General features: G+C 50.4%; 3 protein-coding genes across 5 annotated transcripts in view; 2 read left to right on the top strand and 1 right to left on the bottom strand.

Moving 5' to 3' along the window:
- Window positions 1-3575: 3575 nt before the first annotated feature.
- On the top strand, window positions 3576-6874 carry Calhm1 (calcium homeostasis modulator 1). Its single transcript, XM_015494899.2, has 2 exons — window positions 3576-4127; window positions 6192-6874. Exons 1-2 carry the CDS (start codon window positions 3576-3578, stop codon window positions 6669-6671), a joined length of 1032 nt encoding a protein of 343 aa, XP_015350385.1. The 3' UTR covers window positions 6672-6874.
- Window positions 6875-9172: 2298 nt separating this feature from the next.
- On the top strand, window positions 9173-14347 carry Calhm2 (calcium homeostasis modulator family member 2). 2 transcript variants are annotated; one of them, XM_015494744.2, is made up of 3 exons: window positions 9173-9589; window positions 10902-11615; window positions 13398-14347. In XM_015494744.2, the coding sequence occupies exons 2-3, from the start codon at window positions 11061-11063 to the stop codon at window positions 13812-13814; spliced, it is 972 nt and encodes a 323-aa protein (XP_015350230.1). In that variant the 5' UTR covers window positions 9173-9589; window positions 10902-11060; the 3' UTR covers window positions 13815-14347. The 2 variants fall into 2 exon arrangements, with proteins under 2 accessions (XP_015350230.1, XP_015350231.1); XM_015494745.2 differs by having other exon boundaries at window positions 9244-9589; window positions 10960-11615.
- A 454-nt stretch (window positions 14348-14801) lies between these two features.
- Pdcd11 (programmed cell death 11) overlaps window positions 14802-24736 on the bottom strand; it is a 44172-nt gene continuing 34237 nt past the window's right edge. The window contains exons 26-36 of one of the 2 annotated variants that reach the window (XM_015494740.2): window positions 22654-22710; window positions 21935-22057; window positions 21603-21725; window positions 20687-20987; window positions 20377-20490; window positions 19603-19752; window positions 19117-19367; window positions 18227-18395; window positions 17501-17654; window positions 16892-17057; window positions 14802-15838 (exon numbers count right to left, since the gene is read on the bottom strand). In XM_015494740.2, coding sequence (XP_015350226.1) covers window positions 15667-15838; window positions 16892-17057; window positions 17501-17654; window positions 18227-18395; window positions 19117-19367; window positions 19603-19752; window positions 20377-20490; window positions 20687-20987; window positions 21603-21725; window positions 21935-22057; window positions 22654-22710 — 1780 coding nt within the window. In that variant the 3' untranslated portion in view covers window positions 14802-15666. The remainder of the gene's footprint in view (window positions 15839-16891; window positions 17058-17500; window positions 17655-18226; window positions 18396-19116; window positions 19368-19602; window positions 19753-20376; window positions 20491-20686; window positions 20988-21602; window positions 21726-21934; window positions 22058-22653; window positions 22711-24736) is intronic. The other variant, XM_048807267.1, reaches the window with a different exon arrangement.

Here is a 24736-nt window from a genome sequence, read left to right as displayed (position 1 = left end):
ACCCCCCCAACCTGCCCGGCCCCGTCTGCCCTTCAGAGGAAACACCTGTTCCTAACACTCTTCACCTCTTCACCTCCTGGGTCCTACCATGATGACATCGGTTTATGACACTAGGACAAACAGGGGATTTGGAGACATCCACATAGAACTTAGTGATAAACAAAACAAAACGATCATCTTATATAATTATCATAAAAATAAACAAAGTATTAGGAAATGTGTTAAATACTGAGTTTCTATAAAATATCCAAATTAAATCTTTTAAACTTCTCAAAACAAAAAGTTGAGGTTGCTTCAGTAAGCACATTTTGGGGGGAGTTACCAAGGATTGAACTCAGGAGCACTAGACTGCTGAGCCACATCCCCAGTCCTATTTTGTATTTTATTTAGAGACAGGGTCTCACTGAGTTGCTTAGCGTCTCCCTTTTGCTGAGACTGGCTTTGAACTCACAATCCTCCTGCCTCAGCCTCCTGAGCCAGTGGGATTACAGGTATGCACCACCACACTTGGAACTTTGTGTGTGTGTGTGTGTGTGTGTGTGTGTGTGTGTGTGTGGTATTGAGGCACTCAACCATGGAGCCACATCCCCATCCCATTTTATATTTTATTTAGAGGTAGGATCTTGCTAAGTTGCTTAGAGTCTTGCTAAGTTGCTCAGGCTGACTTTGAACTTGTGATCCTCCTACCTCAGCCTCCTTGCCACTGGAATTACAGACATTCACCACCTGGCCGTGTGAGCACATTTTTCAATATCAGGCTTTTTGGGGAAGGGGTAACTGGGGATTGAACCCAGGGTCACTTACCCAATAAGCCACATCCCCAGCCCTTGTTTATGTTTTTTTTTTAATATTTATTTTTAGTTGTAGTTAGACACAATACCTTTATTTTATTTACTTATTTATTTATTTTGTGGTGCTGAGGATAGAACCCAGGGCCTGGCACATGCTAGGTGAGCGCTCTACCGCTGAGCCACAACCCCAGTCCATTATGTTTTATTTTGAGACAGGGTCTTGCTAGGTCCTTAGGGTCTCACTATATTGCTGAGGTTGGTCTCAGACTTGCAATCCTCTTGCCTCAGCTTCCTGAATCACTGGGATTACAGGCATGCACCCCCACATCCAGCAATATCAGACTTTTCTTTCTTTCTGTCTCTCTTTCTCTCTTTCTTTCTTTCTTTCTTTCTAATAGTACTGGGAATTGAACCCAGGTCCTTGCACATCCTAGGCAACTATTTTACCACTGAGCTACACCACCAGCCCTTATGTCAAAGATTTTAAAATAACATTGCAGTTAGAATTTGCAGGGCATAAATATGAGGGTAAAGTAGGCACCTTGGATACCACTAAACAGGGACATTGCTACAGGGAGCTATGTCCAACAAAGATAGGCACGATAGAGATTCTAGATAGCTACCTGGGGCCACCCCTCCTGGTTTCCGGAGCTATCCCAGGCCCATCCCATCCCCACCCGCCACTCCTGGGGCTGTGTGCCAGCCCCCAGCTGCAGCTCGGACCTTTTGCTGGCCATGCCTGCAATGGGCCAGTGCACATCAATGGTTGCCTCCTTTGCTTGATCTCCTTCATCCTCATCCCCACCAAGGGGTGTCCCAGGTGAGCCGCTGACAAGGGTCCTCTAGGGGCTACCAGCCTAAGGGCTCTGGTTGTCCCAGAGCAACATTTTCCTCATCTGTATCCTATTTGTGAGACCACCTGGATTAGTAGAACAGGGGGCCTTGATAGAGAAAAGCCAAAAACCCACTGCCTTGACTTCTCTTCAACCCTGTACTCTAGCCCTGTGAGAGGGCTAGCCTGGGCTCCTATCCCACCTCCCCACCTACAAGCTGGGTAACCTTTAGCTTACCTTCTCTGAGCCTCAGTCCCCACCTCTGTAAAATGGGACAGTGCCTGTCCCACAGGGTTTCTCTGAGTTCAGGATAAAGAGAGAGAAATACTGAATCTTAAAGGAAATACCCATCAGCCGTCGAGATACAAAAAGCACAGTTGTAAATCTTGGCCCATGCCCCTGTAAAATGAGGAAAATACACAAGTGCAGGAAAAATTGGCGTGAAATTGTGCAGCTCCACTTTGGATCCACCTCCAGTTCATCCCCTGATACAGCCCTTCTATACAGGAGAGACCCCCAGCCCAAGGTACTCTCAAGACAGCCCACATTCCCCCTTAAATGTAGATCTACCTTCCTAAATAAACCTCCATCTATGCCTTTCCTTGTGCTGAAATTCTTTTCTATCACATATGCCAAGAACCTCCCTGGTCCTGAGTTAGGTTCCCCCTCTCCTCAGGGAACCTCCCAGACCATTCTCCAGAGACTTCTCTTGCCTAGAGCTTCACACTGGGAAGGCCGGTCAACGCTGTTTTTGTCAACTTTACAGATACAAAGCCCACTAATGAGGTTCCATGCACGCCTACAGGCACTGATGCGAGCCACAGCAAGCTCATGCCTGGGCACAAACATGGGGAGGCACAGATCTGTGGGCCCCGTGGAGACACCCTGTCTGGGTTCTGCCTCACCCTCACCCCCACCCCTTGCCCCAGACAGGAACCATCCAGTTGGAGCCAGATCTGACCTGCCCTTCTGGGAGAGCTGTGGACATCAAAGGGAGCCCATCAAGCCCCTCCCCTTTGATGAGTAGAGGGAGGAGGCCCTCGTCCTGCAGACACTCTGGAGGCCCAGGCTCCAGGCAGGAAGCACCCCCACCAACCCCTTAACTTTTTTATCTGGGGACATAGAGCTGGGAGGTGGAGGCAGGAAAGGATTTGCCATCCGCAACCCACATGCAGCGCACACAGAGGCACAGGCAGGTCTGACACGAAGGTACCTGCACACCACAGCTCCCTGCCCAGGCAGCCTGTCCACTACAGGTCCTCCGACTTCAAATCCAGGACATTTTACTCCATGCCATGCCCACAATTACACCATGTCCACCACCACCACTGCCATCCTCATGGTGACCAACATCACCTCCCAACCCTTCCCATCTCCCTGACCCCCGCTGCAGACACCCCACCACTGCCATCCCCACATCAGCAGACCATCACTGTGTAACTGATGGAGGTGGCCCTGGGATCCTGATGCAGTGTGGAGGAAAGACATGCAGAGGGAGGGTGACATGCTTCCCAGGAACCTGGAGGCCTCTGCAGCACCAGGGACTCCCTCAAACTCCACCCTGATGGACACACTGTCTTCCCAGCCTGTGCCCTCCCCTTCCCCACCCTCCCACACTCACAGAGAGCTGGTCCCCATCAGGTGAGGCCCTTGTGGCTTCCTAGCGCCGGAGGCAGCTGGGGAGAGACAGGAATCAGGGAGGGGTGGGGAAGGGAGGGGCACAACCCTGGCTGAACCCACAGGATTGGCCAAGCTGCGCCCTCTTGGCCAGCACCTGACCAGAAGGTTCCTCAAAGCGACAGTGACCTCAGCCTCTGCCCTGAGCTCTGCCGGTCCCAGCTGGGAGGGCTGAGTCATGAGGTGGGCGCCCAGTGGTCAGGGAGGGCTGCAGGAGCCTTTTTGGAGGCAACAGTGAGGTGAGGAGAGGCCGAAGGGCCCTGTGGGGGACACGATGGACAAGTTCCGGATGATCTTTCAGTTCCTGCAGTCCAACCAGGAGTCCTTCATGAATGGCATCTGTGGCATCATGGCCCTGGCCAGCGCCCAGATGTACTCAGCCTTCGACTTCAACTGTCCCTGCCTGCCAGGCTATAACGCAGCCTACAGCGCAGGCATCCTGCTGGCACCTCCCCTGGTGCTCTTCCTGCTCGGCCTGGTCATGAACAACAACGTGTCCATGCTGGCTGAAGAGTGGAAGCGACCCCCTGGCCGCAGGGCCAAGGACCCTGCCGTGCTGCGCTACATGTTCTGCTCCATGGCCCAGCGAGCCCTCATTGCACCTGTCGTCTGGGTGGCCGTCACACTGCTCGATGGCAAGTGCTTCCTCTGTGCCTTCTGCACTGCTGTGCCCGTGGCTGCCCTGGGCAATGGCAGCCTGACACCTGGCCTGTCTGCTCCCGAGCTTGCCCGCCTGCTGGCTCGGGTGCCCTGCCCCGAGATCTATGATGGCGACTGGCTGCTGGCCCGTGAGGTGGCCGTGCGCTACCTGCGCTGCATCTCCCAGGTGAGGGGGCCGGGTCTGCTCACAGACCAGGGTCCCTCTTGGAAGGCCCTGTTCCCCCAACTCTCAAAATGGGGTTCCCCCCGGATGGAGTGGGAGAGGGGGGACATTTCCCCAGTCGAGACTGAAAGCAGAGCCAATGAACTTTCTCTGAGACTGGGGCCACCTGGAGAAAGTGCTATGGCTCTCTCAGTGTAGCAGATTTGTCCTCTGTCCTGAGGTCCCTAAAGAGGACCCAGTAGCTCAGCTGACCCCATCTCCTCCATCCTGAGCTCTGAGCTTAGAAGCTGAGGGAATTTGCATCATTTTCTCTTCCAGCCTGGGCCTTGGAGAGCTGGTGGGTGGCTGGGCCATTTGGGTATATTTCCCTGGCAAATGCCCCTATCTGGCACCTCCCTGCTCAGAGAGTGGGAGCTGAGGGTCTGGGTGTCTTGGAAGGGAGCACGTGGGTAAGGGAGATCCACAGTTGGGATACGAATTAAAGGACCACTGTGTTAGCCCTTTGATGGTCAGTCAAGGAGAGGGGCAGGAGGCTGGGCCTGCCCTGGAAGGCCTGGAGAAATATGCACACTCTGCTCTGCTGAGTGCAAACCCCCGGGCTCCCCTCTGCAGCTGGGACCCTTCTCCAATGAGGCCTCCCTCAGCACCCAGATGCCACCCGTGAGTCTCCCACTGTGAGTACCCAAACCGAGCTCTGTTTCTCTCCCAGACAGACCAGTGTCTCCACTCCTATGGGCACTTGTCCCACCACCCCAGGCCTTAGGGTCTAAGCAGCTGTTCCTTTACCTGACCTTTAAATTACCACATCATAAGCTGAAAGGGCCTCCAGAGGCCATGGCTGCCTGGCCTATGGATACATTTCATTTGGCCTTCAGAATTTTAACTCTAAAGTCACCTTTAGAATTAATTGGCTTCCTCTAAAACTCAGAATTTTTTATATAAAAATCACATTTCCAAGTTCATTTGAAACATCTGAAGATCCAGCCCCTCTGGGCACACACTTGCTCATTGAGCAGCCTGAGGGCCCCCCGCCCCCCTCACCCCCCAACCACATGCTCTGCAGCTCCTGGCCTGGCCCCCTGGGATAGGTATTTGCATTTGCCCCTCATCCCGGGTCTGACCTGTCCAATGCTGCTGCGTGCAGCTGGGGGCCCAGGTGGGGCCTTCAGCGCCCTCACAGTATTGACAGAGCAGAGCTGGAGACAAGGGTCCAGTTTTTCAGCCAAGTTTAAGAGCTTGTCCAGGGCTTCTCTGGGACCCCTGAGGCCTCAGCTCCACCCACATGGAGAAGAGGCTCACCTGGTGCAGGTGTCAGTAGCAGGAGCTAAAGGAGAGGCACAGGGCTGGGGATGTGGCTCAAGCGGTAGCGCGCTCGCCTGGCATGCGTGCGGCCCGGGTTCGATCCTCAGCACCACATACAAACAAAGATGTTGTGTCCGCCGAAAACTAAAAAATAAATATTAAAAATTCTCTCTCTCTCTCTCTCTCTCTCTCTCTTAAAAAAAATAAAATAAAATAAAGGAGAGGCACAGAACTCTGAGGAAGAAGGGCCACTATGGCCTGAGGAGGTGAAGAAGCTTTCTCGAAGGAAGAGGCATGGTCCTGAGGGCCTATTGGAATGGTGGTGGCTAAAAGTTAGTGGGTGCTATGTATGTACCAGGCGCTATTAAGTCTATTACCTCTTTTAGTCCTCATGGGAACTATGAGATAGGTGCTATCACTAGCCCCATCTTACAGGCAGGCCACAGAGTAGTCAGGTTGTGCCACTCTTGGTCAGCTACTGAGCAGTGCAGACAGGATTCAAACCAGGCCGACTCACTCCAGGGTCTGGAGTTTACCTGTGTGCACGAGGACCCAGCCAACACAGCAGGTGCCTCACACAAGCTCTCGTTCCCAAGAGGTGGGTATATCCATGCCCATTTTGCAGATGAGGAAACAGAGGAGGCCAAGAGGTGAAGTGAAGTCACTTGTCCAGTTCCTGCTCTCCTCACTAAAGGCCCCAGAGAGTGCTTTGGGGGTTTGTACAAGTTCGGAGGCAGGAGGCCTAACGCTTCCCTCTCCCCGCAGGCACTAGGCTGGTCCTTCGTGCTGCTGACTACACTGCTGGCGTTTGTGGTGCGCTCCGTGAGGCCCTGCTTCACACAGGCTGCTTTCCTCAAGAGCAAGTACTGGTCCCACTACATCGACATTGAGCGCAAGCTCTTTGATGAGACGTGCACAGAGCACGCCAAGGCCTTCGCCAAGGTCTGCATCCAGCAGTTCTTCGAAGCCATGAACCATGACCTGGAGCTGGGTCAGGCTCACGGGCCACTGGCCACAGCTACCTCTCCATCCGCCTCCCACAGCCCCACCGAGGGTACTGAGGAAGAGAGGGAAAAGCTGCGTGGCATCACCGACCAAGGTGCCATCAACAGGCTGCTGACCAGTTGGCACAAATGCAAACCACCACTGCGGCTGGGCCAGGAGCCTCTGATGGGCAATGGCTGGGCTGGGGGCGGGCCTCGGCCTCCACGCAAGGAGGTGGCCACCTACTTCAGCAAAGTGTGAGCTGTGGCTGGCTTAGGAAACACAGCTCTCAGACCCTCGAACAAGATAGAGAAATGAAGGCTTTAGGTGCTGCACAGGAACAGGCCCACATGTCCAGGCACTCACTTGTCCTTTTAGGAAAGGAATTGTGGAGCTAGAAGGGGGCCTCTTTCCTCCAGCTTTGACACTGCCCTGGGGCAGTGGGCCCATAAGCAGTATTAGTTCAGAAGTGTTCTGAACTGACTTGGGGAGACAGACGGCTGGCCCCTGACCACCTTCCCAGGCCACTTCTAAAGCTGCTTCTTTCATGGTGGCTTGCTACCTCCTCTCAGGCCTCACAGGCTGGTCTGCCCCTGCATCCTCTGTCGTCTATGACTTTTGAGGAGCTCAGGACTCGGGAACCAGGAGGACATCCAGCCCTCTTGTGATATTGGCCAGAATCTTTTGGGTGAGTGGGCCAAGGTGGCAGGTGATAAGACAATATGCTGAGAGTTAAGTCCAGGGAGGAGATGCCAGGGTTTGTGGTTACTACGGAGGTCACTAGACGAATATCGAGGTGAACTCCATGTTAACTAGCACCAAGCTTGAAACGCTCCCCGTGGAGGGGTGCTTGGAGACCACACTAACACCTGCCTCATGCCCAGATCTCAGGGGGAAATCACACCATCCCCAGATGTCTCCTGTTAGAAACAGAAGGGGAAGCCTCCCATTTTCTCAAGGGGGGCTCTAAAGCACTAAGAAGTTCTGCCCTGAGGTGGGATGAGGAGGGAGAGGAGCTGCCTAAGTGGAAATAGCTCACACTGCAGAGCGGGGCAGAACTGGGTCAATGCTGTGCTCTACTATTTACAAACTGTGTTCTGGGCCAGGTGACTCATTTTCTGTGCCTTGGTTTCCTCAATTGTACAATGGGGACAAGGGCCCTTAAGATGGTTGTGCATAAAAGCACATGGCAGCCAGGCACGGTGGCACACACATGTGATCCCAGTGGCTTGGGAGGCTGAGACAGGAGGATGGCAAGTTCAAAGCCTCAGCAACTCAGTGAGGCCCTAAGCAACTCAGTGAGTTCCCAAAATAAGTAAAAATAAACAAATAAATTTTTAAAAGTCAAAAAGCACATGGCACATGGTAGTCACTGAGGACATGGTGGTTTATGGGTTTGTTCATTTCTAAATCTGAGGGCGTCTCTCTTCCTCTCCCAAAAGAGGGACAAGAGACGTAGGAATAAACAACTTCAGTCTTTGTTTAGGAGGAAGAAACAGAGGTTCAGATAGGTTTCTTATCTTTCAGACCTGAGTCCCACTCATCTCAGAAATCACTTTGCTTCCAGTCATGATTTCCATTCTTCCTCGTTCTGTTTACACTTCTGAGACCCAGTCTCCCTCTTTATTTGCAAGGAGGGCAGGTCCCTGCAGACAGAAGTGGGCTGGGAGGGCTCCCTGCAGGAGTTGGGACCTGACCCAGGTCCAGGGAAGAGGGGATCAGATGAGCACAGGCAAGCATGTGTTGGTGGGTGGGGGCAACCAGTAAGAACAGGAAGCCCAGGGATACTGAGAGGGACAAACCTGAATGAAAGAGTAAAGCTTTGCGTCAGCAGACCCGGGTGGAAACACCAGAGCTACAGGAGCTGTGGCAAGTCACCTAGGCCCTAGGAGCTGCAGTGTGCTCCATGCAGGGGTTGTTAAAAGACCTGCTTCTTAGGCCTGTGGTGAGGATAAACGGAAGTAGCTCTTAGGGAAGGATTTGAGGCCAGAGGGTCTGAAACAAGCACACAAGCAAACACACCAAAATGGTCTCTCCCCTTCATTCCTGCGTGTGGACAAGCCGGGCAAGGTTTCCTCATCCCTCAGCAGTTCCACCATCAGGGAACCACAGCCTTGCAGAGCTGGCAGGGGCCATGTGGCCTGTCCTTAGAACTCTCTTCTTCAGCATTCCTGACCCATGACTCTTCAGCCTCAGCTTGCACATTCCCACAGATAGGACCACTTCTGGGGCAGGCTGGGAAGCTCCTTCAGAAATTGGCCTCCTAATTTCCACCTGCCAGCCAGGCTGTGCCCCTTGGGCCTCAGAAGATCCTAGACTCCTGAATTCAACTATGAGCCTTCCAGAGATGTGAAGTGGTTCTGGGACTTAGCTGAACTATGGAGGGAAGAGCCACATGGGGGATGGTTTGTTCAGTCAGGGGCAGACAGCTCAGGAGAAGGGCCAGACTGGGGTGGGGCCTGGCATTTTGTGTCCTCAGAGAGACCACCTTGTCTGATGGCACTCTCCCACGACCTTAGGAATTGAACAGGGGCTCCTTCTAGTAGTTTCTGCCTGCGCGCTGGGGGTGGGGGGTGGAGAGGTGGGATCAAGCAAGGGGTGCTTTTGAAACTGGAATGGGGGCAGATCCAGGCCAGAGCTGCTGCCTGTCTCCTGCTGAGACCCTCCCCAGCTACCCCCACCGCGTCCTGTGTGGAGCACCAGGTAGGGTCGAGGCCGGAGGTGGAGTGCCAGCCACCAAGAGCAGCGAGCAGCGCTGGTCGGGGCAGCAGCAGCTCAACAAGCGCCTCCACTTCCTCTCCGCTCGCGCCGCCCTCGGCCGCCCGCCCAACCCTCCTAACCCTCCTCTCCTGGCCGGGGAGGCACTTTTTCCATTCGCTGATGCGCGGGTTCCATCCCACTGTTTCCTTCTCTCTTTTCTGGAGTTAAATTTGTCTGTAGGTGCTTGAGATCTGCCTGTAGATGCCTGGAGTTAAGTCTGTCTGCAGACGCCAGCCCCAAGCCCTCTGGTCTCAAACTTTTAGCTCCCGTGCAGAAGCAAAGCGGGAGGGAGCCCGGGGCGCCTGCAGAGGCACTTAGGGTGCGACCGGACTGCCGCCTCAAGTCTCCCACGCCTGCACCACTACTCTGAGTCCAGCCTTCAGGAGACCAAGGCCACCAGTGCCTGCAGCCAGCCCCAGGTAAGGAGGAGCCCCTCCCTGGGTGTGCCAGGTGTCAGAGGAGCATGGCAGGGCTCCTCTCAGGTGGCCCAGGTTTTGTCCCAGGGAGCTGTCCCCCGCCCAACCACCACCAGCTGTCTGTCTCCTATCTTCACTGATGGTTGGAGGAGGTCCCACTTCCACTGGAAATAGGCTGTCCCCAGCACAGTGGTCTCAGAAGATAGCCTGATTCAGGACTCTGGGCCCCGCAGGGAGCTAATGAGGTGTCTAGAAATCAAAAGGGAAGAGGGAGACGGGACTGCCATTAGCTCATGTATACCCCGCAATAAGACAAAGTCCTTTTCCCAAGCAGTTAGATGGGAGCCCCTGGTTCTGAGTTGTGGAGTCAGATTTCTCCTCTTCCTCCTGGAGCCCACATGGCCATATGGCCCTGCCTGGGCCCATCTGGCAGACTTGGCAGAGGTGGGGACGGGCAGAGATGTAGTGATGACCACCGAAAGAACCACCTCTGCTTGCTGTGCACCCCTCCCTCCACTCCCTGGCTTTCTCTAGCCTGGGGAGTTTTGTTTTTCATCCTCCTGATGGGGAGGATTTGGGCCACACCCTGGCTTGTCTCTCAGGGCCTGTGGGTGGCGCTTGGGTAAGGAGTTGGGGCCAAAAACTTTGCAGGAGCCTGAGGCCAGGCCCACTCCCTGGCAGGTTGCCAGCACTGCTGCAGCCCAGAACAAACAGCAGCCTCCGGAAGGGGTGGTGGGCAAAATACAGCCTTGCCTCAAGGAGGCTTCTTCCTGCTGGCAAGTGGGGCAGGGCCCAGGCCCAGGACTTGGTGGAGCCGGGCTGCTGGGAGGCTGCTGCATAGGGCAGGGATCACAAGCAAAGTCAGCAGGAGTTAGAGAAAATAGAGGAATAACAGCCCAGCCAAGACAACCACTACAGATTTGACACTCTCTCAATGTCCAAGGTCACTCAGTCTGGGACATTAGCATCCAGAAATCCCAGAAGGAAAGCATCCCACATCCCCTACCACCACAGGGCCATTCCTAACCCCTATCCTGGAGGTGGTGGTGGCGGCAAAAAAAAAAAAAAAAGCCAGATAGACCTTGAATCTCAGCTGTCACGTGACCCTGACCAGTGGCTCACCTTCAGGAAGCCTCCCCTTCCATACAAGAGCTCAATGAGGAATTGTGGGGATGGAGAGCACCTGACACATGGCAAGGACTCAGCATAATGGCCACCATCAGTTCCACAGGATCGGGTTCCTCCTTTGTCAACAGACCCCACATACCCACCATGTTCATAGGCAAATGTTTATCAGCCATCTCCTGTCCTGCAGGAAGCACCACACCAGCTACTGTAGCCAATAAAATGGTACAACCATGCCCTGCCTCCAGGTGTCCTCGAGCCTGCACGCCTTCATAGTCCCACCTGGAACCATCAGTCCTTTTCCCTTCTGCCTCCTCTGCTCCACTCCGTCTCCAGCCAACCAGTCACCATGGCAGCCCTGATTGCAGAGAACTTTCGCTTCCTGTCCCTCTTCTTCAAGAGCAAGGATGTGATGATTTTCAATGGGCTGGTAGCACTGGGCACAGTGGGCAGCCAGGAGCTATTCTCTGTGGTGGCCTTCCACTGTCCCTGCTCACCAGCCCGGAACTACTTGTATGGGCTGACAGCCATCGGAGTGCCCGCCCTGGCACTCTTCCTCATCGGTGTCATCCTCAACAACCACACCTGGAACCTAGTTGCCGAGTGCCAGTATCGGAGGACCAAGAACTGCTCAGCTGCTCCCAACTTTCTCCTTCTAAGTTCCATCCTTGGCCGTGCAGCTGTGGCCCCCGTCACCTGGTCTGTCATCTCCCTGCTGCGAGGAGAGGCCTATGTCTGTGCTCTCAGTGAGTTTGTGGACCCCTCCTCACTCACAGCTGAGGAAGAGGGCTTCCCACTAGCCCATGCCACCGAGATCCTGGCTAGGTTTCCTTGTGGGGAGGGCCCTGCCAACCTGTCAGGCTTCCGGGAGGAGGTCAGCCGCAGGCTCAAGTACGAGTCCCAGGTAAGGAGCTGTGCAAGAAGCGGCTCTTCCTCCCTAGGTGGTGAGGAGGTGGTGAATGGGGATCAATACTCAGGGGTTAAGGTTTCCAAGAAAGCAATAGATTGTTGGCATTAGGCATCAGAGCTGGTTAACAAACTGTGCATTAGTGTTTGGTGGGACAAGTCAATTTCAGCCCCAATTTAAGAGAGGTTTGGTTTTGGTTTTGGTGCTGGGGATTGAAACCACGGCCTCACCCATGCTAAGCACACTCTACCACTGAGCTATACCCGTCAACCCCAGTTTTTGTTTTTTAATATTTATTCACAATACCTTTATTTCACTAATTTATTTTTTACGTGGTGCTGAGGATCGAACCCAGGGTCCTGCACGTGCGAGACGAGCGCTCTACCACTGAGCCACAACCCCAGCCCCTCAATCCCAGTTTTAACAATGAAGGAACATTCTAGTTCAGACTGAGCTTTGATCATGTATAGGCCGTTTACCTTAGCCAGGGTGAGCATGGGCCTGTAATCCACCTCAGAAGCATTTGCTGTGGGCTGTGAACTGATAACGTAGTGTGGTTGGCTGAGATGATCCCATTCCTGTCCCAGAAAGGCTGAGACCCAACACTTGGATCAGCCTCATGTGTGGCTGATACAAGGGGTCTCCTGGGGCAGGATAGGGCATTAAGTCAGGAAGAAGCAGTTACTGCCCGATCCTGGCCAGCTTTTGCTGCATTTTGAAGGAGAGGAGGTTGGTCAGGAGAGAGAGAAGCAGAGGATGAGGGTGACAGGAAGGAGCACAAGACGACCTTCCTGAAAAGGTCTTCTCTCCGAAATGTAAGAAACCTAAGTAGACAGAGACATCAACAAAGAAAAAAAAAAAAAAAAGGGAGCTGGGAATGTGGCTCAAGCAGTAGCGCGCTCACCTGGCATGCGTGCGGCCCGGGTTCGATCCTCAGCACCACATACAAACAAAGATGTTGTGTCCGCTGAAAATTGAAAAATAAATATTTAAAAAAATGATGCTGATCAAATGCCCACAGATCTCTGTACAATTGGCCTTGATGGTCCTTGCCAACATAATCTTGGACAGGTTTATACCCAAGCATTCATGACCAGCACATGGGTGATCTCAAATCAAGGCAGTTAGTGATCCAAGGTGAACCAGGCCACGAAGGATTCAGGAAGGCAAGATCACTCCTAGAGGGGCCTTTGAAAATTTCCTGGAGATAGCATCTGACTAAGCCTGGTAGTTGAGTTGGTTGGGTGTGTGTGTACACACGCTGGCATTCAAACCTAGGGCCTCACACATGCTAAGCAAAATGCTCTTACCACTGAGCTACACTCCCAACTGCTGAACTGGGTTTTGATGGGTGAAATGATGGAGGGGTACCTTTGGGCTTGAAGTGGTGGCAGAACATGCAAGAAACATAGCTTAAGAACAGGGAAGCTGCACAAGTTAAAGGAAGTAAGGGAAAGAACAGGCCTGCATTTCCTACCTCCCCACTGAAGCAGAATCTGTTTCTTCCACTATTCTTTTTTTTTTAAATATCAGCCGGTCTTTTTTTTTTTTTTTTTTAAAGAGAGAGAGAGAGAGAGAATTTTAATATTTATTTTTTAGTTCTCGGCGGACACAACATCTTTGTATGTGGTGCTGAGGATCGAACCCGGGCCGCACGCACGCCAGGCAAGCGCGCTACCGCTTGAGCCACATCCCCAGCCCTCTTCCACTATTCTTGGGGTGGGTAGTGACACAAGACAGCTCCCTACCCCTCCTGATCCTTGCCCGTTCTTTGGCCAGCTCTTTGGGTGGCTGCTCATCGGCGTGGTGGCCATCCTGGTGTTCCTGACCAAGTGCCTCAAGCATTACTGCTCACCACTCAGCTACCGCCAGGAGGCCTACTGGGCACAGTACCGTACCAACGAAGACCAGCTGTTCCAGCGCACTGCAGAGGTGCACTCCAGGGTGCTTGCAGCCAACAACGTGCGCCGTTTCTTTGGCTTTGTGGCACTCAACAAAGATGATGAAGAGATGGTCGCCAAATTCCAAGTGCAAGGCACACAGCCACGGCCACAGTGGAACGCCATCACTGGTGTCTATCTGTACCGGGAGAACCAGGGTCTCCCCCTCTACAGTCGCCTGCACAAGTGGGCCCAGGGTCTAGCTGGCAATGGCACAGCCCCCGACAATGTGGAGATGGCCCTGCTAGCCTCCTAAAAGCCTGCCTGACTCACTCTTTGCAAATGGTACCACTTGGTTCCAAACCGAACCCCACTCCCCCCACTGCCTGTTCACATCAGCACCAGAAGGGAATTTTTTTTTAAATCACAGATTCCTGACCAAACAGGTCAGGGAAGAGGACACAAGGATCCTGTGGACAATGCAGTCTGCTCTGACAGGAGAGCTCTTAAGCCTGAAGCCTCTCCTGTTGCTATTAGCCTACTTGGGTCATAGCTTTGTGGAAAAGCCTCTTTTCCAGACCATGGTTAATTGACTCCAATTAACCATGACATAGGTTTTCTTTTGACAGGTGGGACTCTGAGCTGAAGCTTCAGCCGGAAGAGCCAGGTGACAGAAATGCACTGCAGGTTCCTTGTATAATACATTGTGCAGTTAATTTTGTATCTAATTGCAAAGGGACATTGAGCTCAGTGGTGCATGGTTGGGAAGCTGTCCTCTGTTGTATGCCTCTGGTATGATTTCATGTATTTAAATTTTGGATAAATCATTTCTTACTATAAAGGACTAAATTGGTATCTGTGTAACCGAATGGGCAGTCACGCACACAGGATCCCAGATCCCAGTCTGTACAGGAGTGAAGGGGACAAGACTAAAAGGAAGCACAGAAGTGGAAATAGCTTGGGAGGGCCAGGTGTCCGTGCAAGGGTGGTCCTAGGACTGAATTTTCTGGCAACTGGATTCAGTTTTCTGATTTGATCTGGACCAGAGAGAACATGACCTTTCTCAGAGGGAAGCTCAGTTGGAAATTTCAAGAGTCAAAAGATCCTGTTCTTCATAGGACAAATGTAGCCCCTGAAACCCAGTGCTAATGTCCAAGAATCAGCCCTCCCCAATTTCTCCTCCCTCCCAGCCTCACCCTGGTTACCTCCACCACCTCTTAAAACCTTTTGATGCTCTCCTTCATCCCTGTCCTGCTTCCTGGCATACAACTCAGTCATTTCCCAGGGAAAAGCTCTCAGGATATTCAAGGCTGTGCCAGAGAAAATGTTTAATTCCCTTAAGACCAAGCCAAAAAGAAAAGGGTTCAACAACTAGTAAGGATCACTATTCTTCCAGAACTCTGAGATGTACCAGCTTGGGAGAGGTGAGGTCACCTGGCCACAGTGGGCCTGGGGGTGAATGTTACCAGGCACATAAAGTCAACACTTGTGGCTTTCTCAGCAATCCAGGTTCTTTGATTTTTCCTTCTAGGACCTGCTTTTGTCCTCCTGTCCCAGCCTCCACTAAAGGGCAGGAGGTACTAGCTGGCCTGAGGCAATGCCTTAACAGAAGGCTTGCTTCCTGGGAACTACTAACCCCTCTGGCTGGACTGAGAGCCTGCCAGGAACAAAGCAGGATCCTGACCATGAGATCCACAGGAGTTAGGCTTTCTACTCTTGGTTCTCAGGGAGCTCTCCTGAAGGACGGACACTTGTTTTCTCTGGGAGCCCCCCAAACTGCTGCCTGTAATCACTGAACAGCCTCAAAAAAGATGACACAAATCCATAATAAAACAGAACAAGTAAAGAGAAATTAAACCTCAAGGGCCAGAGAATGTGGTGATTGATTGCCTAGCATGTGCAATGACTTGAGTTTGATCTCCAGCCCTGCAAAATGATGATAATAATGATAATAATAATAATAATATAATATATACATTTTTAAAAAGGAAGGGAGGCCTCCAATTCTTTTTTCATCCTGACAGGATTACCCCAAAGATGCTGCAGAAAAAGCTGCACTTAAATAAAATCCTCAGGCAATAGCTTTACAAGTGCCCAGGTGCCTAAGGAGGGTGGGGGGGACAGTGGTGCTGGCCCACTGCTGAGTGTCCAGTGGAGCCAGACAGCCACTAATCGTCCAGCACTGAGTTCTTGGCCTCCACGTATTCCAGGGCCTTCGCCTTGACTGCCTGCACATCCTTCTCAGTGCCATGTTGCTTTTCATAGTCCAGATAGCGCTTGAAGAAGAACTTCATTCTCTTGGGGGCCAGGCTCAGATGAATGACACGCTCAAATATGTCTCTATAAGGAAGAACAGAAGCAAATGTCTCGTGGTCCCAGTCATATGATTCCTAGCTAGTGGTCACCCACCTAGCTAGCGGTCACTCAGGCTCTGGGCCCTCTGTCGTCCAGCACTCCCACTTCTGACTTTATCATCATTAAGAATTCCTGTGATAGGCTAGGGTTGTGGCTCAGTGGTAAAGCGCTTGCCTAGCATGTGCGAGGCCCTCAGTTCAGTCCTCAGCACCACATAAAAATAAATAAATAAAATAAAAGGTATATTGTCCAACTAGAACTAAAAAATAAATATTAAAAAAATTGTTTAAGAAAAAAAGAATTCCTGTGATAAACTGAAGTGACACCACACCTTCATTTTCCAAATGAATAGGTACTTAGAGATGCTAGAGGACTTACTGGCTTCGAGCCACACAAACAGTGGGGACAAGGCTACTAGAATAGGGACTACAATGAAGCACAGATCCACGAGAGAACCAATGCTTAAAACTCATGAAGAGGGGCTCGGGATGTGGCTCAAGTGGTAGCGTGCTCGCCTGGCATACGTGAGGCACGGGGTTCGATCCTCAGCACCACATAAAGGTAAAATAAGGATATTGTGTCCATCTAAAACTTAAAAAAATAAATAAATAAACAAAACAAAACAAAACAAAACAAAACCTCATGAAGGGCCTGAGTTACGTACGTGTTCTTTCTAGACCTTGGTCTACCTACCTCTTACCCTCACTACCTTGTGGGGATGCTGGGGGATATGTGAGATCCTGCCTGTGAAAGTTTTGCACGATGAATCAGGCACAGTGTTCATCGTGATGGAAACCCAAGTCTGCTGACTCCCAAGCCAGGGACCAGGCCACTTCCCACCAAAAGGTGCAAACATGGATCAGAGGCTGGCCTTTGAGGCTGGAAAACTGAATGCCATGGGGCTTGCAGTCATGTCAAAGCTGCTTTTCTATACTACAAGAGAACTGTGAGCTGCACTGGGGCTAAAAACTTATCAGTGGGCCAACACCTCCATTACTACCCCCGCCAAATCAGCCCCAGTCTGTTTTCCCCTCTCACCGGACTTCCTTCTGGCTGCCATGCTTGATGGTCATGTCAATGTAGACTGACCAGACATCTGTGCGCTTTGGGTAGGTGCTCAGTGTGTTTTCAAAAATGGCTTTTGCTCGCTCTGCATCCCCCAGCTGGAATTCCAGCTGGGCAAACTTGGCAATCACATCCACATCTGTGGGGAGAAGAGCGCTTAAGACACCTAGTCAATTGACAGACCCCTCCACTCAACACAATGTGCTACAGGGGCAGAGTGAGCCTAATTCCACTCCTGGGTCAAGACCTAGTTATGACAAGAGGGGCAAAGAGGAAAAAGGACAGTGGGGTGGGTTTAGAGCCAAATACACAACAAATGGGCACTACAGGATAGGTGAGAGTGTGGGGTTCCAGGGGCAACAAAATAAATGCTAATTACTTTTTGACCCTCCAATCTTTTGGGTTTAGCATTTAAAATGTAAGAAATATCACTGTATTCATGAGTATATAAAAAGACAGCTCCATACCCTCCATAAGGCTTTCCTAACTCAGAAGTTACCATCCCTGGAAGAGAAGGTGCCAATCCCTATTGCTAGATATCAGAGAGCCTAGCATATTCAGGAACCAGGAGAGAACACTCACGCTCCTTGGTAGGCAAGCACTCAAGGGCCCGCTGCAGAACACGGTGACTGGCCCCAGCCTGGCTCCTCCGCAAAAGAAAGGCACCATACTTGATCCAGACAGCTTTCTCCTGACGGAAACGCTTCAACATCCGGTTGTACAGCTCACCAGCTTCCTGTGGGAAAGAGAGCTTAAGCTGAAGAGTGGGTATTTCACAGGGACAACAACAAAGACAGGCTGCAACACTCATGAGAAGCAAGACTTGGGCTCCCTGATGCCAAGTCACATGTAGGCCCATCTCTAGAGGCCAAAGGAGAGGTGAGGTGTGCAGTGGCAGGAAAGGGTGGGAGTTTTCCTATTCATCCAGCGCCCTTCAGGCTGTTCCTGTATTAGAAAAGAATGTGGGGATACAGTGGGAACAGGAGGAGAAGGATACAGCAGGTCAGAACGCCACCTTGTCGACAATGCCTCGCCAGTGGCCTAGTCATACACTCCAGGGTCTGCTGTCCCTCCATTTCTTAAGTCATCACTTCCTTCACCTCAGTTTCCCAAACTGCAGGTGGGAAGAGACCACTCCTCTCACCTGAAGATGAGAAAGTTAGGGCCCAGGAATCAGGCAGTGAGCCCGGGGCAGGATAGGACCTAGAATCCAGAGTTTCTTCCCTGAGAGTGCTGGCCCTCGGACCTCTAGGAGGGCCCTTTTGAGAGGCTCAAGGCACCCTGCAGCTGGCCATCTGGCCGTCTTACCTGGAACTTCTCAGACTTGGTGTAGATGTCAGCCAGGTGGAGGAAGACCTTGAGAGGCTCATTGTACTGCACAGCCCGTTCAAAGACCTTGGTCAAAGACTCCTGAGAGCCATACATGTTTTCCAGGTTCAGCAGTGCCACCCACACGTTCAGCTTCTCCTGCTCCTCTCTGGGGGCAGAGCAGGCACACATAAGCGCCATCAACTCAGCCCAACTATCCTCCACTCCCACCTGGGATGTTGATGGCCTACTTCCTTCTCTTAAGCTCCACCCATGTCCTCAGATCCCATTGGCGAGTGCAAACACTGAGAGGCCCCATCCCCACTGTAGCTTGCACACCATCAGGAATCTGCACCCCTGCCCAACTGCCAGGACTGAGGCTCCCCTGGCTTCTAACTCCACTCCTGGAAGGAAACCTCCAGGTCACAAACTGGCCTGAGGTTTGGGCTGGAAGCAGACTCTTGGGTCTGATTCTCTCCCCAAGGAAGTAAAACAAGGCTAGTCATCCTTCTTTAGGCTTCAGAGAACAACTCTACTCAGCCTGGAACATGGCCACCTGGGTTTTTACCAGGTATATACAGAGCTGTCTTCCCCATTCTACTTCTGCTCCAAACTGTGTACCTTGTTTAAGTGTAAAGACTCTAATAAATGTCACCTGTAGCTATTTCAGTTAAGAGGACATAAAATATAAATGAGCAGATCTATTTCACAGATGGCCACACCAATGAAAGAAAGCCTGGGAACCAATGAGTCCTGGGACAGTCACCCACACTGCTAGCTCGTCTCGAAAGAAATGTCCTGTGGTGGCAAACTCTGCAGTTAGAACTTGGGCAATACAGGGCTCTCTGTCTGAAGACTCCTCCCTACAGTGAGGAAGCCAAAGTCCAGACCTGAAGGAGATGGTCTTCAGGGCTCTCTCTGCCACGGCCCGAGCCTTCTCAATCTCTGTGGCCTGAAGGTGGAAAGCCATGTACTGCAGCCACAGGATGGAGCTGTTGGGGGAGCTTAGTACTAGTCGATCAAAATCATCTGCTGATTCTGGCTGTCGCCCAGGATCCATGAGAGCCTGCTCAATGCGGGACAGCTCTTTCTCTGCCTTCTGCTTTTCCAATTCCCTTTCCTTCTTGCTTTTCTTTTTCTGCTATGGAAAGCAGAAAAGTGAGTGAGTCATGTGCTCCTTGAACCCTAGGGGAGGTGCATGGTAGAAGCCAAGAGCTGCCAGGGCAGTGCACAGCTCTATAAACACTATGTGGCCTGAGACTGGTGCCATCCCCCCATCATCCCCACGCAGGAATAATACCCAGGCTAGGACAAGCCACAGGACTCTGATACCGAGGGGTGTCTTCAAAAGGACAAAGCCCTGGAAAATACAGCACCGTGGCTTGATGTGGCTTCTCGTCTTCCTCGCTATCTGAGCTCTCCCCTTGAGGTGGCAAGGCTGGGGTCAGAGAGTCGAGTCCAACATCCCAAATAAAGCCCGAAGAAAGCTGTAGCCGGGGCACGTCTGCGGGCTTGGTCAGCCTCCCCTGGAAGATCACAGGTATGAGGAAAGCACTTGACTCCAGTGACTCCATTCCCCTAGCCCACTGGGAGGAACATACTCCTGCCACGGCAGAGACCCTCCCTGGCCTCCCAACCAAGTTAGGAGTCAGCTCACTGGGGAAACTACAGCAGTGACAGACAACAACAAATTTATAAAACGTAAGTATAAAACAACAGTACAGCAGAGACAGACACCGGACCAAAATTCTGTGGAAAATAGGGATGCAAGCACCTGATGCCTAGAAACCCTGCTGGGGGCCCCCGACCCCTCTTCTCAGCTCAAGTACCCCTGCTCCTCCTTCCCAGAGGAGAACAAACTCAGAGAGGTAAGACTCCTCTTTATCTGCCCACCCCTGTAATTGCATGAAGTGCCACTCAGTGTGTATTAGAGTTCATTTTACACAGCTCACTCCATGGGTTAAGAGATCCCACCTCCAAGGAACCGATGACCAGGAGAGGAAACTAGCAGCATTCCCCCACCCTTTCACATTTTACAGGAAAAGAAGAGGTAAAGGAGGACAGAGTCCAAGACAGCCTAATTCTTTGGGAGGAAGCCAAGGAACCCCACTCCCCGCATCCTTTCCCTGCACCAAGGGTTGGCTTTTTACCTTGAGCTGCACCTTTGTCTCTTCTATTTCCTCTTCTCCTTCCCGATAATACACTTCCACGCCACTGTCATCCTCCTCTGCCAGACCAGTCTTCTGCCTCTTGTTTGCTCTTTCCTGAGATGTCAGGTGGGAAAATGCCCAGGTGTCTCCTCTAGCACCCAGCTGAATGCTGTCCCTCTCCTCCCTACACTACCCTGTGCCTAGCCCCACAGGCTGCTCTCAATCCTAGAGAAACCTGGGCAGCTGTGGATGGCTTCTCAAATACTCCTTTGTTCAGGAGGTGAGGCTCAATCCTCCCTGAGGGACTTACCTGCTCATTCCCAGATTCCTGGCGCTCCCGCTTATCCTGCCTCTTCACTTGTGGCCTCTGGGGCTCTTTCTTCTCCTTACTGGGCACCTTCACCTCCTCCTGCCCCTTCTGGTTCTTTGTTTCTTTCCTTTTCTGATTATTTTTCTCCTTCTTTTCTCCTTTTTGGTCTTGCTTTTCAGTCTCTATTCTCCTTTCCTTTTGCTTCAGAAGTGGCAGCTCCAGGGGAGCGGAAAATACGTCAGGCTTCCCAGTGTCTCTGGGGAGGAATGAGAGCTCTACCAGGTTCTTCTGGTGGTTCAGGCTATGACAGGAAGAGGGCAAAGGCAGAAAGTGAGGACAGCAAAAAGCACACAGGGCACCATAGGCAGCTAGGCCTCTCCTCAGCATCCCCGGCTCCAGGCCCTGCCCCACTTACTACAGCAATACACTCAGTATCCTCAGAATGACGTGCATGTTGTACTATGCTCGTAAAAATTCAGGGGACATTTGTGATGCCCCCTGCTTCATTATCCCCAATAGGGGCCACATCTGTTCAGGGGATTGAGGCTGGGACTTGGGTAGGGGGTTCTAAACAAAAGCCTTTTGCTCATCTGAACATGACAAGCACTCCAACACCAGCTATTATGTTTGTTTTTTTAGGATTAGGGACTGGACCCAGGAGTACTCGACCACTATCATCCTTAGCCCTTTTTATTTTTTTAATTCGAAATACAGACTCACTAAATTGTCCAAGCTGGCCTTGAACTTATTCTTTGAGCTTGTGATCCTCCTGGAGTCACTGAGATTATAGGTGTGCACCACCATGCCCAGTCAAGCCACTATATTTAACATCAGCCTGGAAATCTGTACCTAGAGAAAGGAGGCTGATTTCTATCACAGAGGGACAGAATGATGGCGAGGGAGAGAAGGCACCTACCTTAGGACCTTGGCGGTGAGCAGTTTTCCTTCTGGGAGGTATTCGTGATAAAGGTCCTTGTTGGGCAGGTTGCGCTGGGAGACATGTGAGTACTGGGCCAAACCAACAACTGAGGGGCCAAGACTGGAAGGAGACAGACAAGTCCTGAAGTCATGGATACCATAGGATCCCAGCCACATCTAGCAACTTCACTTTCACAAGGACCCAAGTTGTGACAACATTTATAACAAAGAGAGCTCCTGGCATTCAGCAGGATAAAGTGGGCTTTGTAAACCAGAACACATCATCAAGCATTTTGTCTGGGTCCAAGTCCCAAGGACCACTTCACTCACCCTAAGAGCACACCATTTGGCTGGATGGACCTCACGTAGCCCCTCAGGAGCTGCCCTTCCTTAACATCCTGGATGGAATCAATTTCTGGATCTTCTACTTTGCTTTTGGTCTCTGGGTTTGTCCTAAAGGAATAAAAGGCTTACGTACACACAGCTTTAGCCTCTCATTCCCACCCTCCCCAATTCACCTGCAATAATTGTACTTTGCATGTAAGAATACACCTCTGGATCTATCCACAGGAAATAATCTCCACACCTAGACTATATTCTCCTGGAGTTCTGTCAGGCCAGGGATGCTTGCCCAAGAGCCAACCATGCAGAAACAGGGAGAAGATGACCAAGTCAGTAAGAAGTCAAACCTACAAATTGGCCTTATAAATACCCATTTCTATCCACCGAGCATGAGGACTTTCATCCCTTTCGTGCCACACTCATGCCCAACCATGGAAATCCTGAGATTAATCCATCTCCCCTCTTCTCTTACCACCTACATTTGGATGTCTGAACGTCTCCCTGAGAAACAAGAGCCTGAGCAGACAGGGTTCTTCCAGCAATCTGAATGTCCCCAGCTTATGCGGATAAGAGTTTCAGGGTATAAAGTGGATGAGCAGAGAAGAAAGGTGGCAAGTCCAAAATTCCATGTCAGGCACATGTAGCTGCCCCTCAGTCCTCTGACTTGAGTCTTCCTCCCTTCCTATCCCAACAACATGGATACTCACCTGGACAATCGCAGTGATAAAGTTAATACATGGTCTCCAGTGGAGAGGACATAACATCTGGAAGGAGAGCAAAAGAAGGAAATACTCATTGTCGGTATCTGTGGAAACATCAAAGGGCCTCAGCTGTCTTTCCCAGAGGTGAACAAGAGGCAAGAGCAAAGAGACACGAGGGCTGGGTTCTACTTTGTTCTGTTGAAAACCTGCTAAGGAACTCTAGTTAAGTCACATCACCTCTCCAGACCTTAGTTTACTAGTCTGTCAAGTAAAAACAGCACTACCTAGTCTCCTTACCCAAGAAAGGTGTTAGGAAAAAAAAAGTAAAGATGTGAAAGCTCTCTGGAAGGCTCAAAGAGTCATACTCCTTGTACACATGGTCCCTGACTTCCAAGGGGTTTAAGATTTTATTTTTTTTAAACTTTAAAATAATGTGAAAGTAGTATGCATTCAGTAGAAACCATACTTTGAGTTTTGATCTTTTCCCAGGCCAGTGACAAGCAGTAGAATGTGTTCTGGTGATGTAGAAGCAAGCCCCAGCTCCCAGCCAGTCACGCAATCACAAGGGAAACAATGCTCTGTAGTGTGGCTGAGCTGGATGTTTGGTAGGTGAGGCGAATTCAATGCATTTCGACTCAAAATATTTTCAAATTACAATGGGTTTATTGGGATAGAACCTTCTACACACACAAGTTGAGGTGTATGTGCATTTAAGAGATGAGACCAGGGCTGGGGTCATGGCTCAGTGGTAGAGTGCTTGCCTAGTATGCGTGAGTCACTGGGTTCGATCCTCAGCACCACATAAAAATAAAATAAAGGTACTGTGTCCACCTACAACTAAAAAAAATAAACATAATACATACATACATATATATATATATATTTTTTTTTACCTAAAACTAAATATATATATATATAAAAAAAAAGAGAGAGAGAGAGAGAGAGAAAGAGAGAGAGGGAGAGAGATGAGACTAGTCCTACATTAGATCCCAAGAGTGTCTGAGAGTCTGATCTTAGGACAGTGAGAGAGAGACAGACAAGACAGATTAACCACAAGAGACCACAACCAAGGAAAGATCTACTGAAGACACAAATAGCAGTTCAGAAGTAGTGGATCAGTAAAACTTGAGCAGGGAAGGTTTTGATGGGAAAGCAAGGTTGACTCTTGTGTTTATAAACTATTTCATCCAAAATGGCAATTCATTTATAATCCTAAGTGGTAATTTTAAAGTGTAGAATCTTAGAAGTAAAAAAGATCTCAGCAATAATACAATCCAAATTTTTCCCACAGTTTGATATCTCTTTTTATAATAGGCATCAGGGCCCTCAGAACAAGAAAGGTCTCAAGAGATCACCTAACCTTAAGCAAGTAATTTGTTACTCTCATCTGACAAATGAAACTGCAACTTAATGCTACTCAGCAGTCTGGCTGTCACAAAAAGTATTTAAAATAAATACACTATTAAAAATTCACCTTCATTTTGTAAGCCTCAAGAAACAAACCAGAGAGGACTCTGGAGGTCCTGAGACTTATTCTTTTTTTTATTTTCCCAAGCCCTGGTTATTTCTGTGTTGTTAGATCTGATAGGTCGTTGAAAATTTAGGAGGTACTAGTGACTGGGATACTTGAGATGAGAGAGGGCAATGAATATTCTCCAGTCTCTGCCTCCTGAAGGGCTCTGTTCTAACTACTAGCCAACTTTATTATATTAAGCTAAAACCTACCCTTTCAACACCAGTATATATTCAAGCTATAAAATAGTCTTAAACTCTAAATGAGGTAGGTTCATTTTAGGGCACATGAAATAGTTCATAAATAAAGCCCCTTCTACCCAACCCCAAAAGCTTACTATACATTTATAGAAAACACCTATGGATCAGTTATTTCAAATTAAGAAAATGTATCAAATAAAAATGAGCAGGTGACTTGGACAGGCAAAACAGAACAAATGTAAAATAGTCAATAAAAATGAATAATATGAAAAATGCAAATTAAAAGGAAACACCCTTGTGTCTGCTATACTATTTTTTATCATCATCATAGTTTTTGCATTGAGATTCACAGCAATACTTTTTTTTTTTTTTTTTG

This window comes from Marmota marmota, unplaced genomic scaffold, assembly GCF_001458135.2.
Source record: "Marmota marmota marmota unplaced genomic scaffold, marMar, whole genome shotgun sequence".
NCBI lineage: Eukaryota > Metazoa > Chordata > Mammalia > Rodentia > Sciuridae > Marmota > Marmota marmota.
This window is presented reverse-complemented; position numbering and strand designations above follow the sequence as displayed.